Source organism: Nothoprocta perdicaria, unplaced genomic scaffold (genome assembly GCF_003342845.1).
Source record: "Nothoprocta perdicaria isolate Ctin4 unplaced genomic scaffold, notPer1 scaffold_0, whole genome shotgun sequence".
Taxonomy (NCBI): Eukaryota; Metazoa; Chordata; class Aves; order Tinamiformes; family Tinamidae; genus Nothoprocta; species Nothoprocta perdicaria.
The window spans coordinates 13422007-13435767 of NW_020454092.1; the positions used below are offsets into that span (position 1 = coordinate 13422007).

The 13761-nt window shown below is 47.9% G+C and overlaps 1 protein-coding gene across 2 annotated transcripts in view; it reads left to right on the forward strand.

Annotated features, from left to right (window-relative positions):
* The window catches only part of LOC112942448 (E3 ubiquitin-protein ligase RNF220-like), a 74606-nt gene extending 61752 nt beyond the window's left edge, over positions 1-12854 (forward strand). For both annotated transcript variants that reach the window (XM_026033392.1, XM_026033400.1), the window contains 3 exons: positions 5071-5179; positions 6515-6589; positions 12709-12854. In XM_026033392.1, coding sequence (XP_025889177.1) covers positions 5071-5179; positions 6515-6589; positions 12709-12780 — 256 coding nt within the window. In that variant the 3' untranslated portion in view covers positions 12781-12854. The remainder of the gene's footprint in view (positions 1-5070; positions 5180-6514; positions 6590-12708) is intronic.
* The last annotated feature ends 907 nt before the right edge of the window (positions 12855-13761 follow it).

Below are 13761 nucleotides of genomic sequence, written 5' to 3' on the forward strand. Positions count from 1 at the left end.
TCTGCCTTGGACAACGAAGATAAAGTCTTTGTTTAAAAGTAAAGACAGCGCCCTCAGGTTTGGCGGCGAGTACAGTAAATTTTCCCCTCTGCCATTCTGTGTTTACAGGCATATGGAAACAAATAAATGTATGAGGAAGAGAGAGGAAGGTCAGAATATCAAGTGTCAGAAGTAGCCCATGAAATTTTATTGGTGGTGTATTTAATCAGCGCTAAGCGTGTTTTACAAGGTACATACAAACAGTGGAATTGTAAAAAGCTATGGAATGCTATGGAAAGTGTGGCCATTTATGAAGAAGGGAAGTTTATACCCAGTTGAAATAAACCAAATGGGCAGGTTGTATGGAGAGGTCCCAACATCTGGGAACTCCAAATGAGATCTGGAGGACGGAGGGGGGTATTCACAGAAACTTAATGATTTTTGAGATGTTTTTCTGCCTCTTCAGTAGCGAATAATTTGAATGTTTTAAAGCTTTTCAAGTAGGCAGGATGTTGAATGCAGTGTTTGTGTTTTTCTTTTTTATTCTTTTTTTTTTTCCCTGTATAATGAAGTGAATCCTGGGTGGACAACTGTTACTGGTGTCTCTGATATCAGCCTCTTGGGCCCATTCCAGTCCAATAGTGTCTCGAGCAGCCTCTTGTTATCCAGCTGGGAAGGGTTAACTGAAACCAGTCACTTTGGCATCAGCATTTTTTTGTTTCCTTTTTGGTCCAGTATTTTGTTGATGATAAAGCACAGACTTAGTCAATTGAGAGATTCCAGAGCTGCAGAATCAGAGATAATTTAATTAACGGAATTGCTTGTGATTGCCCACTGGGAGAGCGGGTAGGAATTGCTCGATTTAATTTGGAGAAACAAAGATCACATGCATGCTAATGTTTGACAAATAGCCAGCGTTTGGGTTAAAGTTTTTTTGTGAAGGGGGGCAGCCAATTCCTGGGGGAGATTTCCCAGGAAGTGATAGCTAAGTAATAGCGCTGAGGTACAGATACAGCCTCTTTCTCTTGCATAGCGTATTTATGCCCTTTTCCTGGCCCTTTATCTGAACAAAACATGGATTTATTCAACAGGGGAGAGATAAAGGAAGAAAGTTTTCCTCTTATTTTTAGTGCTGGCCAAAACCCTACTATGAACAGCAGAAGAATGCTTTGGTCACGGAGACTGGAAACTATCAAGTGCTGTTTTCCCGATCTCATAATTTGCTGCCTGGTATGCGGCATCCTCAAGTGTGATCACCAAGTTGCTGAAGAGTTGACCACAAAGTCTGGAGAGAAAAACAGATCAAACTTCCTCTGTGAAGGGCCCTTCTTTCATATCTCTGCTCCTCTATAAAGGCTCCTGCTCATGCTCCCCAACCTGTGGTGCAGATGCAGCTCCCCTGCCAGGTTAGTTAAGCAATGACGTGTTCCTCTTGAGAAGTCTTTGCCAGAGAAGACAAGCCTTGTGTGAGAAAGCCGCTCGTACTTAGGTGGTAGGAGAAGTCCTAGTACCTGGAGCTCAAGGCTTAGCCCTTTGCAGCACTTGTGGTCAGCAGATTTCTGCTGAGGCTGATAAATGATGTTACCCATACGTGTCACATTAGAGCACTGAGATGCAAAGTAGTCTTTCCACATCCAGCATCAGGTCAAGGAAAAGCAGGGAGTAGGGTGTGCAGTCTGATTCCCTCTTTTCTGTAATTCCCCTCCCTCCCTTGGCAGGGGAGCTGGGGGAGCATCGTACTCCTTCCATCGAGTCTGACCCTCACTCCACCCTGGCATTACCATGTAAAAATCCAGCATAACCCACACTGAACTGTCCCTCTCCCAATAAGACATGAGAGCTGTGCAGTCAACAGGGAAGCCTAGCGGAGCTCCCAAGATCGGGGCTGCAGGAAGAGTTGCTCCTAAGTGATGCTTATCTTTAGGATACAAACAGCAGGTTGACGGTAAAATGTCACTAAGTGGAATGGCATGTGTCCCAAGTGTGCTGGCCACCACAGCAGCCAGACACATGGGAAGTGACTCTTGTCTTTATTCTATCCCAGGAGGTCGTTCCAGTTTCCTTTATTTACTAATGTTCTCCGTATTTCCCTTGACCTCATTTCCTCCGGCTTTTCGGAAGCAACCCTGTAATTATCGCTCACTTTGGGTTGACCCTTGGCCTTCACGTCCCTGGTTTCTGCTGCTCCAGGAGGCTTTCCTGAAATCTCAAGTGCAAAAAAAACTCACTTGTGGCCAAAAACAGGCCCTCTTGTGAGACAGGAGCTGCATCTCATGCACTCTGCTGTGCGTCAGGATTTGTCCCAAGAGCGCCCTTGGCAGAGAGGAACATGGGGTTGAGAGTCCGGCCGGGCTGAGCTTTGATCAGTGCTGGGAGATATTGCAGTGGCTAAAGCTCCCTCTTACCAAGGCACCCCAGTCTTGTTAATAAATGTATATTTAACAATGTCTGGAGCGTATGAAGTGATAATAACTAAATCAATACCTCCCACATTGATTGTCCAGGATCCCTACAGCGTGACGCACGCAGTGGTGCGGTAATTTTCCAGCTAACTAGCACCCTGATCTACAGCCCTCCTATTGATTGGCCATTGTATCAGGCGGCCTCTGAGCATTATTGCTTATACCTCTATTCAGCCTCCTTTTCTGATTCATTCGTTTATTACTGGACAGGTGCGATTATCTCAGAGACTTTCCGAAATTGGCCGGTGCGGGTCAGCCAGTTAGACTTCTATAAACAAGCCATTTTCTATCTCCTCTACTTGGTGCATGGCAAATTTTTCTTCTTCAAGCTTCGACTGTATTGGGCTAGGACTGGGATGAAGTGGCCTTTGCTTGGATCTGCTCAAGGATCCCACTTTTTCCTTTCCTCACCGAGTCAGCTGTCCTTCAGAGGAGGAAGGATACCACATGGATAGCAGGAGGATTGTTCAGCAAGGGTTGGTGTTCTGCTTGCTGCCCACTTTGGGTGAGAGCTGTGCTCATTCCCTGTAAAGCTCCAGGGCCCTCCGCATGCAGGAGGGAGAAGGGAATTCCAGAAAATTGAATTCAGCTGCAGCTTCTGTCCAGCCTGAGCTTGCTGATGGGCCAGGCTGAAAGGGAAATTATTTTCTTGTCCCATAGTTGTCTTCAAGTAATAAATAAAAAAACATGTTTCTCCCTCAGACAAGACCTTCCTAGATTTTTTTTTTCAGAAAAATACTATCAAACCATTCCCTGCAGCTGAAAGCAAAACTACGGCATGAGTGACAATAATTTATACCAACGAGTAGGAGCAAGCAGGTGTTTCACAGTGGGGAGCTCTGTCTCCTGTTGAACTCTTTAATCTTTCTCCAAAGAGTGTTTATTCACAGCAAGGCTTGCATCCACAGTGCCCTGCTCCCCAGGGAGTTCCTTCCTACCAGGCTATCATGGGACACATGAATTTCTTTGCCTCTTCTGCAGTCCTTAAATGGGCTCTGTTTCCCAGGAACTGTCATTTTCAATGAATCTCTTTCTGAGGAAGATCTCTCCTGAAAACCCCCTGTCAGGTCTTGTAGGGAGCAGTCCCTGGGCAGTCTTGCAGTCAGTGTCTGATCTGTACAAAGCTGTAGGAGCTTTATGCCACTGCTACTTGAACCAACGTGCCTCCTGCATCTCCAGTTTCTTCTATAATGTCACAATCAGAAAGTTCTCTCAAGATTTCTTCACAGCTAGCTCCATTTCCAATAGAGTTTATAACTATTTGCTTTACTCATAGACTAGAGTTTGATCCTGTGTGCCGAGCCTCATCTGTGTGGCAAAGAAGAGATGCTCAGGATTGCATTTCACACTGGGGTCAGGCAGCAGAATCACCATGTTGGAGATGCTCCAGGTCCCTGCCTGGTGCTGGTGACAGTGACTGGTGAATAAAGGAGCAAGTGTGTGTGTGTGTTGGGGAAGTGCTGGGGTTGCAGCTCGTTTTATCCGTTGTGGTGGTTCCACCTGTTGATGGTTCATCCTCTTAAATGGTGAAGCCTGTTGGTACTACTGTGATTTGTGTCACAATTAATGGAGTTTCTGGTGGTCAGGTAATGCTCAGGTTCTTCTAAAGGGGGGTGTACATGGATGGGCCTGAAAAGTATTCACTGAAATAATTGAAAATTCACTGAAGTAAATGAAGTGATACACAAAAATTCACTGAAGTAAATGAAGATTGCCTTCTAGTTTCTTGTCCGCAAGAGTGAAAGCATTAAATCCATATGATGTTCTGTAACCCCCTTCTGGGAATGTTTAGGGTCCCTGCCTATCTCAGCACAGTGCAGAAGTCTGATTTTGGAGCACGCTGAAGTGCCACATCTTTGTCCATAATGCTCCCCGTGCCTCATCTCAGCATTGCTGTCTGCCCTTGCTTTTAAGTTGGCAAGCTGCTCTTTTCATTAGCTTTGCAGAACCATGAAAATATACTCACCTGCCCTCAGCACAGTGCCTGGATGACAAAAGAGATAATGCTGCCCATCAAAAATGACCCTAGGAAATGGGAAAGCAGAGATTGTAAAGCTGCTTTTATAGCGACCCGATTGGTAGTGCCCATTGCTTTTGGTTTTACCTCCTTTTCAGTATTAGAGGCAATAAGCTAGGTCTCACTCAGTGTAGAAGCACTGCATTGTGTTGATTCTGTGTAATGAGCTGCTTTTGTGTCCTACATGGTTCATGGCCAGGAAAGACATCGGTTCCTTAAGGGCAAGAGCAACTGCTGCTGCCTACAAGAAGGTAGCTCGCCAGCCCTAGAGCAGCACACCGAATTTTGTGTAAAGCATTTGTTTCCAAAGAATCCCTGGGAGAGACAGAAAAAGAGGCAGAAAACAAAAAAAAAAAAAAAAATTTTTTTTCAGTTACCATGTGTTGCAAATACTTGCTCTGTATGATAGTGACAACTCCAAAAGTGTTCAGTAGCAGGGCTCACAGAATTAACACTGCTCTTTTCAGGAACTCCTCTTCAGCGTAAGTTAAATGTTGTAGTTTGCTCCTGTTGCCTGTGCCGTAATACCTACTCTTAAGACCTTTTTTTTTTGCCTGAACTCTTAACATTCTTGTATGCCCAGTGATGCTGACTCTCCATCATCTTTTGTAGAATTACAGAAGACTCTGCAGTGACAACATTTGAAGCGTTAAAGGCTCGTGTCCGTGAGTTAGAAAGGCAGCTTTCCCGTGGGGACCGCTATAAATGTCTCATTTGCATGGTGAGTAGCACTCCAGTTGTGGTCATGAATCAGAAATGTCTTGGTACCTTTGCCTTATATTTGCTGGCGCAGAGAAGCCTTTTTTGTTGTTATTTTGGGGTAGGGTAGGAGAACTGTATGTCAAGAAGGGCCACTCTCTTTGTCTTTGAAGGAAGGTGCTGGATGTTTTGAGCTGTTGATATTTCTGTATATGTTAGGTAGTTCCACTTGTGTTTGTTGCTGCTCATCTCTATCAGAGGCAGGAAAGCCCTGACCTCACTAGTCAGTGCTCTCCTTTCAGTCTAACTGTGAAAAACGCCCAGGCATTGGCTGGGTTCTCCTGCGTGTGTGAAGTTGCCTGCACATAAGAGAGCAGAACCTCTGAAGTGCCCTGGGTGCTTCAAGAACAGGAATGTTCGCCGAGTATTTAAAAGTTGCTGGCATCTTGCTTGCTCTGTGCGGTGGTGATGTGACCTCCCCAAAGAAGGACAGGAGCTCCCTCTGATGGTCAGAGCTTGCAGAGCTTCTCACCTCCTGTAAGGTTTGTGAGCTCCTGAGAGTGGGAGGAAATTCTGCTTTCCAAAGGGTTCTCTGTGCAACTTCAGCTTGACGAATGGTGCCCCGCCTCGGTTTGTGGCTGGAGGTGTGGGGATGCAGCCCCCATCCCTGGTCACCACCACAGCCTGCTGCTGGTTTTCATAGATTTATTAGCAATAATAGGAATTACTCAGAAGAATGTTTGCCTGATAAAATAATGGCAGTGTTCTTGGGATGTAGTTAAGCTGTTCCTGCAGAGCAGATAGCTGTGATAAGGGTAAATCTTATACTTTTGCTGGGTTTTATTATTATTTATTTGTTTATTTTATTCTGGTTGGGTTTGTTTTTGTTTATTTGTTTTGGTTTGGTTTGATTTTGTATAATCTGGTGACCTTTCTGATGGGAATAATGGCAGGTGACCACAGCAGCTTTAGATGCTCTTGAGATAACTGAGCTCAGCCAGGTCACCACTTCAGTGGATTATGAGCTTCCAGCAGGAGTTCTTGGAAGTCGGGAAAATGGACTGCAGGAGACTTCTTGCCTCAGCTACATGAACACTGCTATCTCTGCAGAGTTTGCAGATGCAAAGTCAATGGAAGTCGCTGATGGAAGATGACTTTAATTCTGCTTTGTTTCTCCTTTGCTTCACACCTTATGTGCTAGATCGAGATCAGACCTGGGCTCCCTTGCTGTGCAGTTAGCTTATCTGCAGTTAGTGTGTTACACCATACGGACACAGAAGGGTCTTGTGATGGGATTGAGAGTGAAAAAACACTGGATCCTTTATGTGGGAATAACCTCTTTGCTTCTTCTCCTCAGGATTCGTACACAATGCCCCTGACTTCCATTCAGTGCTGGCACGTGCACTGTGAAGAATGCTGGCTGCGGACTCTGGTGAGGCACTTGGCTCCTTTCTTGTTCACTCATAGATTTTTCCCTCTCTCCTGGGTACTTTATTTGAAACCAGCATGGGGAGGGATGATTTTGCTTTATTTTAAGCAGCACCCCGCTCTGGCGTTGGCTCCCAGCATTGTGGTCGTGTTGTTGTAAGCGAAGGGCAGTGCTGCGCGTTGCAGCGCGGTGGCGACGGCCACGGCTCCCGCCGGAGCTCGGTGCTGGGACAGCCCCGCGTTGCTGTAATTTCCTGTGGTGCATCCATGCAGAGGTAAGGCTGTGGGCATGGAGGCCAAATCACTGAGATCTCCTGGTCTGAAAGCTAATATTCACCCAAAGCAAACGGAATCATGTTCAGGATAAATAATATAGAAGAGAGATTTTATGCATCTCGATCTATATTTTTGAGGTTATTTGAAATAGCGTTGTGCAGCTTTCGAGTGTATTCCATGCTGTTCAGAAAATTGGGGGTTACCTTGAATATTGAATTGATGACCCAATGCAAGAGGAATTTGTACATGTAGTAGAGGACATCAGGTTAAAATTTAAGATGTTATTAAGCAAAGTGTTTTCCTCTCCTTTGTTAAAACTGTGGGCTTTTAAATCAAACTTTCATTTCAGTCAAGTTGGGCAGTGGAAAATACCCAGCTGTGCTTTCTAGTTCTCCTCTTCGCAAGATGATACAGTGTTGAGTTGCAAAAAATGTAAGAGAATGCCACTCCTAAAAAAACTATTCCTGTAAGGCATTACAAAATCCACTTTATAGAACACGTTGTGCGCTTGGAATTACGATTAAGCTGTTCGTGCTCCTTTAAATCCTGCCTTTTAAAAGTCTTGTCCAAAAAAAGTTACCAGGACGATGAAGTGCCTGTGGGCTTGAGTACTAATAGCAACTCAATAACTTGGCTATCCCCTGGGCTACATTTTATAGCCCTTCAGCTACACCCCGTCACTATTTAGGTTATACAAGCTTTTGTAAACATTTTAGCAGCATGTTATAAAAGACACATATGTGGCTACGTGCGCTCTGCCATCTCTGCTAGGTGGAGGGAAGTCTTACTCTTCCGTGGCACCACGAGCAGGGTGAAGCACTGACTTTCTTCTTTTTCTTTATTCTGGAGTCTTCGTCCCCTCCTTGTCCCAGCTAAGTGACCTGTTAAGTTTGTCACGCCTATTGCAAACTGCTCTTAGGCTCAGCAGCAACAGCTGAGCTCCTCGCAGCGACTTAGGAGCGCCTGAAAGCCTCACTGCAGGCACCGGGGTTTAGCATGTGCCCTTGCAGCAGGGAAGCTGCCTCCTCTCCAGATCCCCCCGAGGGACATGGGGTCGGAGTTGGCTCCGCGCTCTCCGCACGGGGCTCTTCTGCCCACCAGGCGGGCGGGATGGGAATGGTCCAGCAGGCATCGCGGTAGGACTTGGCACTTGCATAGGGGAAGCAATTAATAAGTGGCTCCTCATCTGTTCCCCAGTCCTAGCCTCTCCCTGCAGCCCCCAATTTATTAAGCCAGGCCTTTTCACAAGGCCTGCTTGCGCTCTCATTCCCGGCTCAAAAAAAAAAAAAAAAAAAAAAAATCTCCCAGCCTGTGTTCGCATGTTTCTAATGTAACCATTAAAATGTAGCCCGAAGACAGCAATAAAAACCCTGGAACGCCTTGGTGCTTTTGTGTCTTGATCAAAGTCAATGTGTGTAATCTCGTTAAGACTGCCCTCCTTCCCCCCCTCCTTTTTTTTTTTTTTTTTTTTATGAATTTAATGGCATACAGCAGCTGGGCTCAGTGTTTAATGCTCACCAACCTGCATTGTTCTAATTAAGGTATCTCCTTTTATTTCGGGCACAAAAGGGACTCTTGTTTGCCTTTAACAAGCGAGGAGCTGTGGGATAGTGTGGGCAATAATCGCCGCTGTTACCTTGCCCGGGATATAAAGCCGGCTCCCCGGCGGGGGCGAGAGGCGGGAGCCCGCGCATGCGGCACACATGGAAAGACTTGGTCGGGGGAGAGGGCGACGTGTTTCTTCTGTTGTGCAATAAACAATTTGTTGGAGTTAATGGGAGCTGGGGCGGGCGGCTTTTGTTGGGCTTCCGGATGCTTTTGGACGTGCTGGGAAAAGTCGGGATTCTCCCATGCGCCCGTGTCGTGCGTGCGCAGCGAGACGTGATATTGGAGTGGGAATGTGTGTGAGAGAGGGGGGTCTGCACCTTAGCAGGGCCCTGGAGCTGGACGAACACTTCTAAACCCACACGGGGCCTTGAGGACGAGGTGGAATTCAGTGCCCTTGTCTGTCTGCAGAGCAGAGGAGGTGCAATGGTGTTTAAGAGGCTTAAAGTTGAAATGTTTTCTAGGAGCTAGAAGGGAGCAGAGTATCACTAATGTCCTCTGGTGTTAGGCCGTTGACAAGACTTTTGTAGTGTTTAGGCTCTCTGAAAACACAGTTTTCTGACTTTTGGCTCTCAGGTCTCTTTTTAAAGGAGAAATGGAAATGTTTGTAGATCCTACCAGTGGCTGCTGGTCTCAGTCTTGGGTGCTGTTACACTAGAGCTCAATGCGTCTAACTGACTGCTGGTAGTGGGGGTGGAACGTCCACCAGAGCAAACTTCATCCCGCTCCTCTCGCTGTGTGGGATTAACGTGAAGGCAAAGCCGGGTCGCAGCAGGGAGCGGGTCTGCGCAGCAAAGGGAGCCCCTAGGGATGGGTTAAGAGAACAGAGGTTGTGCTGCCGGTTGGGGTAGCCAGCACTTCAGCACCAGCAAAGCTGCTCCGTTAGGCGGTCATCTTCAGGGTGGCCTTGGAGGAAAGGAGGAAGCAGCCCTTAATCCAGCATCGGGACGCTGCAAATAGGTGGTTTTGTCTCCTTCCCCTTGCAGCGGCGTGCAAGAAGCGTGGCTAAACCCCACTTCTTGCCTGGGTCCCTAGCAAATGGGATTGGCCATTTCCAGCTAGGTTTGACTGCTGTTTTTGCACTGCTGTTTCCAACCAGACGGATGCGTTGGCTCCCGTGTGCTGGTTGTCTCTGGCGCTCCACACTGACTCGTTTCATTCATCCGCACCATGCCAAGCGGAGGCAGAGCTCGCTGTAGCTTCAAGTTAAACACCAACTAGGACACAAGCCTGGAGGGCCTTCCTGGAATTCCTTTTGGAAGCCTCTGAAAACACATTAAGGTTCTTCAAAGACGGGAGAGGGAAACAGCCCTGCAGCAAGGGACACTTAGGCGGGAGGGCTCGTTTTCCTGAGCTGAGCCTGTCCTCGGGGCGGCGTCTGAGCCGAGCTGCTTGTTGGACTGCGGTCGCTGGGACGTGGGGGATGAATCACCCTCTGGAAGAGGTTTGTTTCTGTCCCTCGCTGTTAGCTGAGAGAGCCCGTGCAGTTCCCTGTGGATGGGACTGCTGTTTCCCTCTTTCCGGGAAGAATGCTCCAACAGTAAATATCAGGGATCTGCTGCAGTGCTTTGCCAGGGGAATCGTGGAGCATCCGTCTCCGGAGGTTTGTGAGGACAGGATGGATGTGTGTCTGCCGGGAGTAGTTCAGGTTGAGGTGGCCTTGCCACAGGGGTGGGTTTGGTGGCTTCTTGAAGTCCCTCTGGGCGGTGATTCCGTCATCTCCCAAATCCTGGGGCCCTCCCTTGCTAAGGAGGTGGAATTAGAAGTGAAGTCGCGCTGTTGCTGGCCAGCGGATGGAGCCGTGGAGGGGTGCAGGTTGCTGAGTTCCCCCTGGGCCACGTCCTGCATTTCCTGCCTGCGTTTGCTGACCTGAGCCTTGTGCTTGTCTTGGGCTTATTTGAAAATGGCAACTGCAAGCCCAGCAGAAAACAACTTTTAAAAGGCATCACGGAAGATGCTTTCAGGGGATCCATCCATATGTACATCTTCTCTGCAGTTGACACATTTATACCTTTGGTAGATTATGCTGCTGCATTCAGAGCCCTGTAGCTTTTTCTAGGCCGAGATATCTTATTATTCCATATGAGGTCTTCCTGAGTCCACAGCCACATGGAGACCTCTGTGCTCGGTCCATCACAGTGTTCCCATCTGCTGCCAGCTTGTCCAGGGGTCTCTCAACACGCTGCAGTTCAGGCCTCCAGCAGCCAGCGAGGATGCAGCAAGGAGGCTCCGTGAAAAAGGATGCTCTCCCGGATGCCTTAACCCTGTTAGCTGAAGCTCGAGGTAATTGCTGGCAGTGATGAACAGCTGCTGCGCTGGGAATTACCGTTTCCTGGCACTTTGTGTGCAGGAATGGGGCTGTCGTCGTGTCTGAGAACCGGATCTTGGAGTCCCCAGCCTCGTGTGGCAGAAACCGGCTGTTGGTTTGGACCTTCCTGTCACCCCTTTGCCTTGGTTTTCCTTCCTGGAAAACAGGCAAGCGTTGAGCTCCGCGTGGCAGTGGTACTTTGTAGGTGAAGTTGCTCTGTGTGCTTCTTTTCTCTTTGCCTGGTACTGTATTCCACTTGGAAATTGCCCATTGGGAGGCCCACGGGACAGCAAGAAGTGCCCAAACCCTTCCTTTAGAGTTTTCTTCCTTTAACCAATTTATGGCAGACATCACACAATTTTTCTTTTAAGAGGCAGATTTAAGACAGAATACTCTAACCCTTCCTGGCACCATGTGAGCCCTAACGACTCCTCAACATCTCAGCCCTCATTAATGTATTTTTCAAACTGCTACCCCAAGTGATTAGCCTGTATTGTGGATCAATCACTTGCCAAATTTTAATTAAGAAAAGAGGAGAAAAAAAATAAACTTATCCTGGTTCCAGTCCGTTTTCTGTGCTTTCTAACAGCCCCCGAGCTAGCTTCTTGCAGCAGAGTTTTATAAACCCCTCAAAACTGGGGTTTATAATGGAAAAGCTGAGGTGGCCTTTACTCTAGCACACACAGCTATAACACATCAAGGCTTTTCCATGAAGCCATGATGAAAGGAGCAGAAGGACCTGGAAAAAAAGAAAGAGAAAAAGAAAGAAATGGCCGACAGGTGGGACTTATTATTCCCCAGCATTTTTATTTCAAGGGAAAAGTTTAGTAACCCCAGCTGGCAGGTGAGCAGTGGGGGAGCAAGGGCTTTTTCATTGTACCTGTGCCAGCACGTGTGTGTGTACATGCTTATGTGCCTCCCCACGAGAGAGGAGAGCTGGAATGCCAGTAAATGTTGTGCACCTCGCAGAAAGGTTGCATGCAAGGAACTAGCTCCTGAGCAATTCCAATCTAAAGAGAAAAAATCAGGGGTTAGTTCCGAGTTTGACACACATGCTGATATTTGCCTAGGGTGGCAGTTTTATTTTTTAAAAGAGCAAAGGCTTCCCCGAGGATCCAAAGTCGTTGCTTGAAGCAAACGTGAGCGCTGGGGACACCCGGAGCCCTGGGGACACCCGGAGCCCTGGGGACACCCGGAGCCCTGGGGACACTCGGAGCCCTGGGCCTCGGTGCTCCGCGGGCAGTCGTGCTGCCTGGGATCAGGGTGGCCCTGCAGAAAGCCCCTGTGTGCCAGGTTCCCCTGCTGAGCTCTCTGCCCCACGTTCATGAGGCTGCCCTGGGAAAGGGGAGCACACACGTTTGCTTACAGCTGTTCCAGGCCATCTCCAGATCCCGGAACGGGCTTCGCGGTGCAGGCGAGTGCAGAGGCAGCAGCTGAGCTCTGCTTTTGGCACAGTGAGCTAAGGGAGAGGTTCGGTGCTGCTGCTCCCCAGCCATCTCCTGCCAGCCATCTCTGCTAACTCCAGCAGAGCTACAGGAAGGTGGCCTTTCAGCACTGCAGAGCAGCCCTGGGGGAGAGAAGGACATGGTTTTGAGCATCAGCAGACTTTCTGTCATGCTTCCTGCTAGACTGAGGGCAGGCTGAGGCATCTCATGTGTTAGCAGACCGGTGCTGCAGAAGATACCTCTCTCCAGTGTGCTGTGCAGAGAGGTGGAAGCTCCAGGAACACTTTGCTGCCCCTGCCCACCAAGCTGTACCTGTTGAGGAAGGAGAGGCACAGATGTGTGGAGCCCTCCCGCGCTGGGCCCTGCGTGGAGGGGACGGGGTTACCTGGCTCCTGTGCTGCCCTCGGGGGGCTCCCAGGCCAAGGGTGGGTGCAGGGCGGTCGTCCCCGTCCCCGTTCCTTGTTCTCACGCTGTTGCTCTCCTCCGCAGGGTGCCAAGAAGCTCTGTCCCCAGTGCAACACCATCACGTCCCCCGGAGACCTTCGGCGCATCTACTTATGAAAGGACCCAGCGGGAGGGCGGGACTCGGCTCCGCTCGTCACACCAGGGGGAAGAGAGCAGCAGCAGCAAAAAGAGACGTTTTAAAATTTAAAAAGTGGAGAAAAAAAAAAAAAAAAAAGACCCAGAGACTCCAGATGTGGACTTGAGGATACAGGAGCAGCAGGGAGCCCCGGCTCCCAGGTCCTGCGTGTTGAGACCTCCGTGAGCATCTGCAGCGGGCAAAAAAACCCAACCCTTCGTTGTGAAGCCCCCTTTTTTAAACCAGTGTTCCCCATCGCCCCCTTCCCTGGCGCTGGCTTTGCATCGCGGATGGCTCGCGAGCACCCCCGTGGACTCTGTTGTTGACCACTCTGACCCCAGGAGGCTGGGGAAGGGACCCTTGACAGAAAAGATGTTAAATAACCTGTAACTTGTGTTCTTTGTTCAGTTTTCTGTTGGTTTTTTTTGTTTGTTTGTTTGTTTTATTTTGGTTTGGTTTTGTTTTGTGGTGTTCTAGTGATAAAAAAAAAGGTTTAAAGAAAAAAAAAAACCCACACCCAGGCAGAAATGAAGCACATGTAATATAGATTATATATGTTTACAATGTTGTGTATAAATGGGATAGACTCAAACATTACATACTAATAAGTTTCCCTTTCTTTTTTTTTGGGTTGTATTTTTTTTAAAGAAGAAAAAAAAATGAGCAGAGAACATTAAACCCATATTTTTCTTGGTTCGGCAAAGTTTTGGCATTAAAGTCATTAGTTTAAAAAAGTATATATATACATATATATAATATAAATGGTTTAATGTTCTGTGGTGTATATTTCCTCATTCAGATATGAAGTTAACAGCTTTTAGTAATGGCTGTAGCATTGCCCATAACTTACAGAACTTATGGGGAGTAGAGGAGGTGGATTTTTGTCATTAGTTGTAGCTAATGGGGCTATTTATAATAGAATCGTTATCCCCGGGAAGACACGGCTTTTAGCTCCGCGCCGG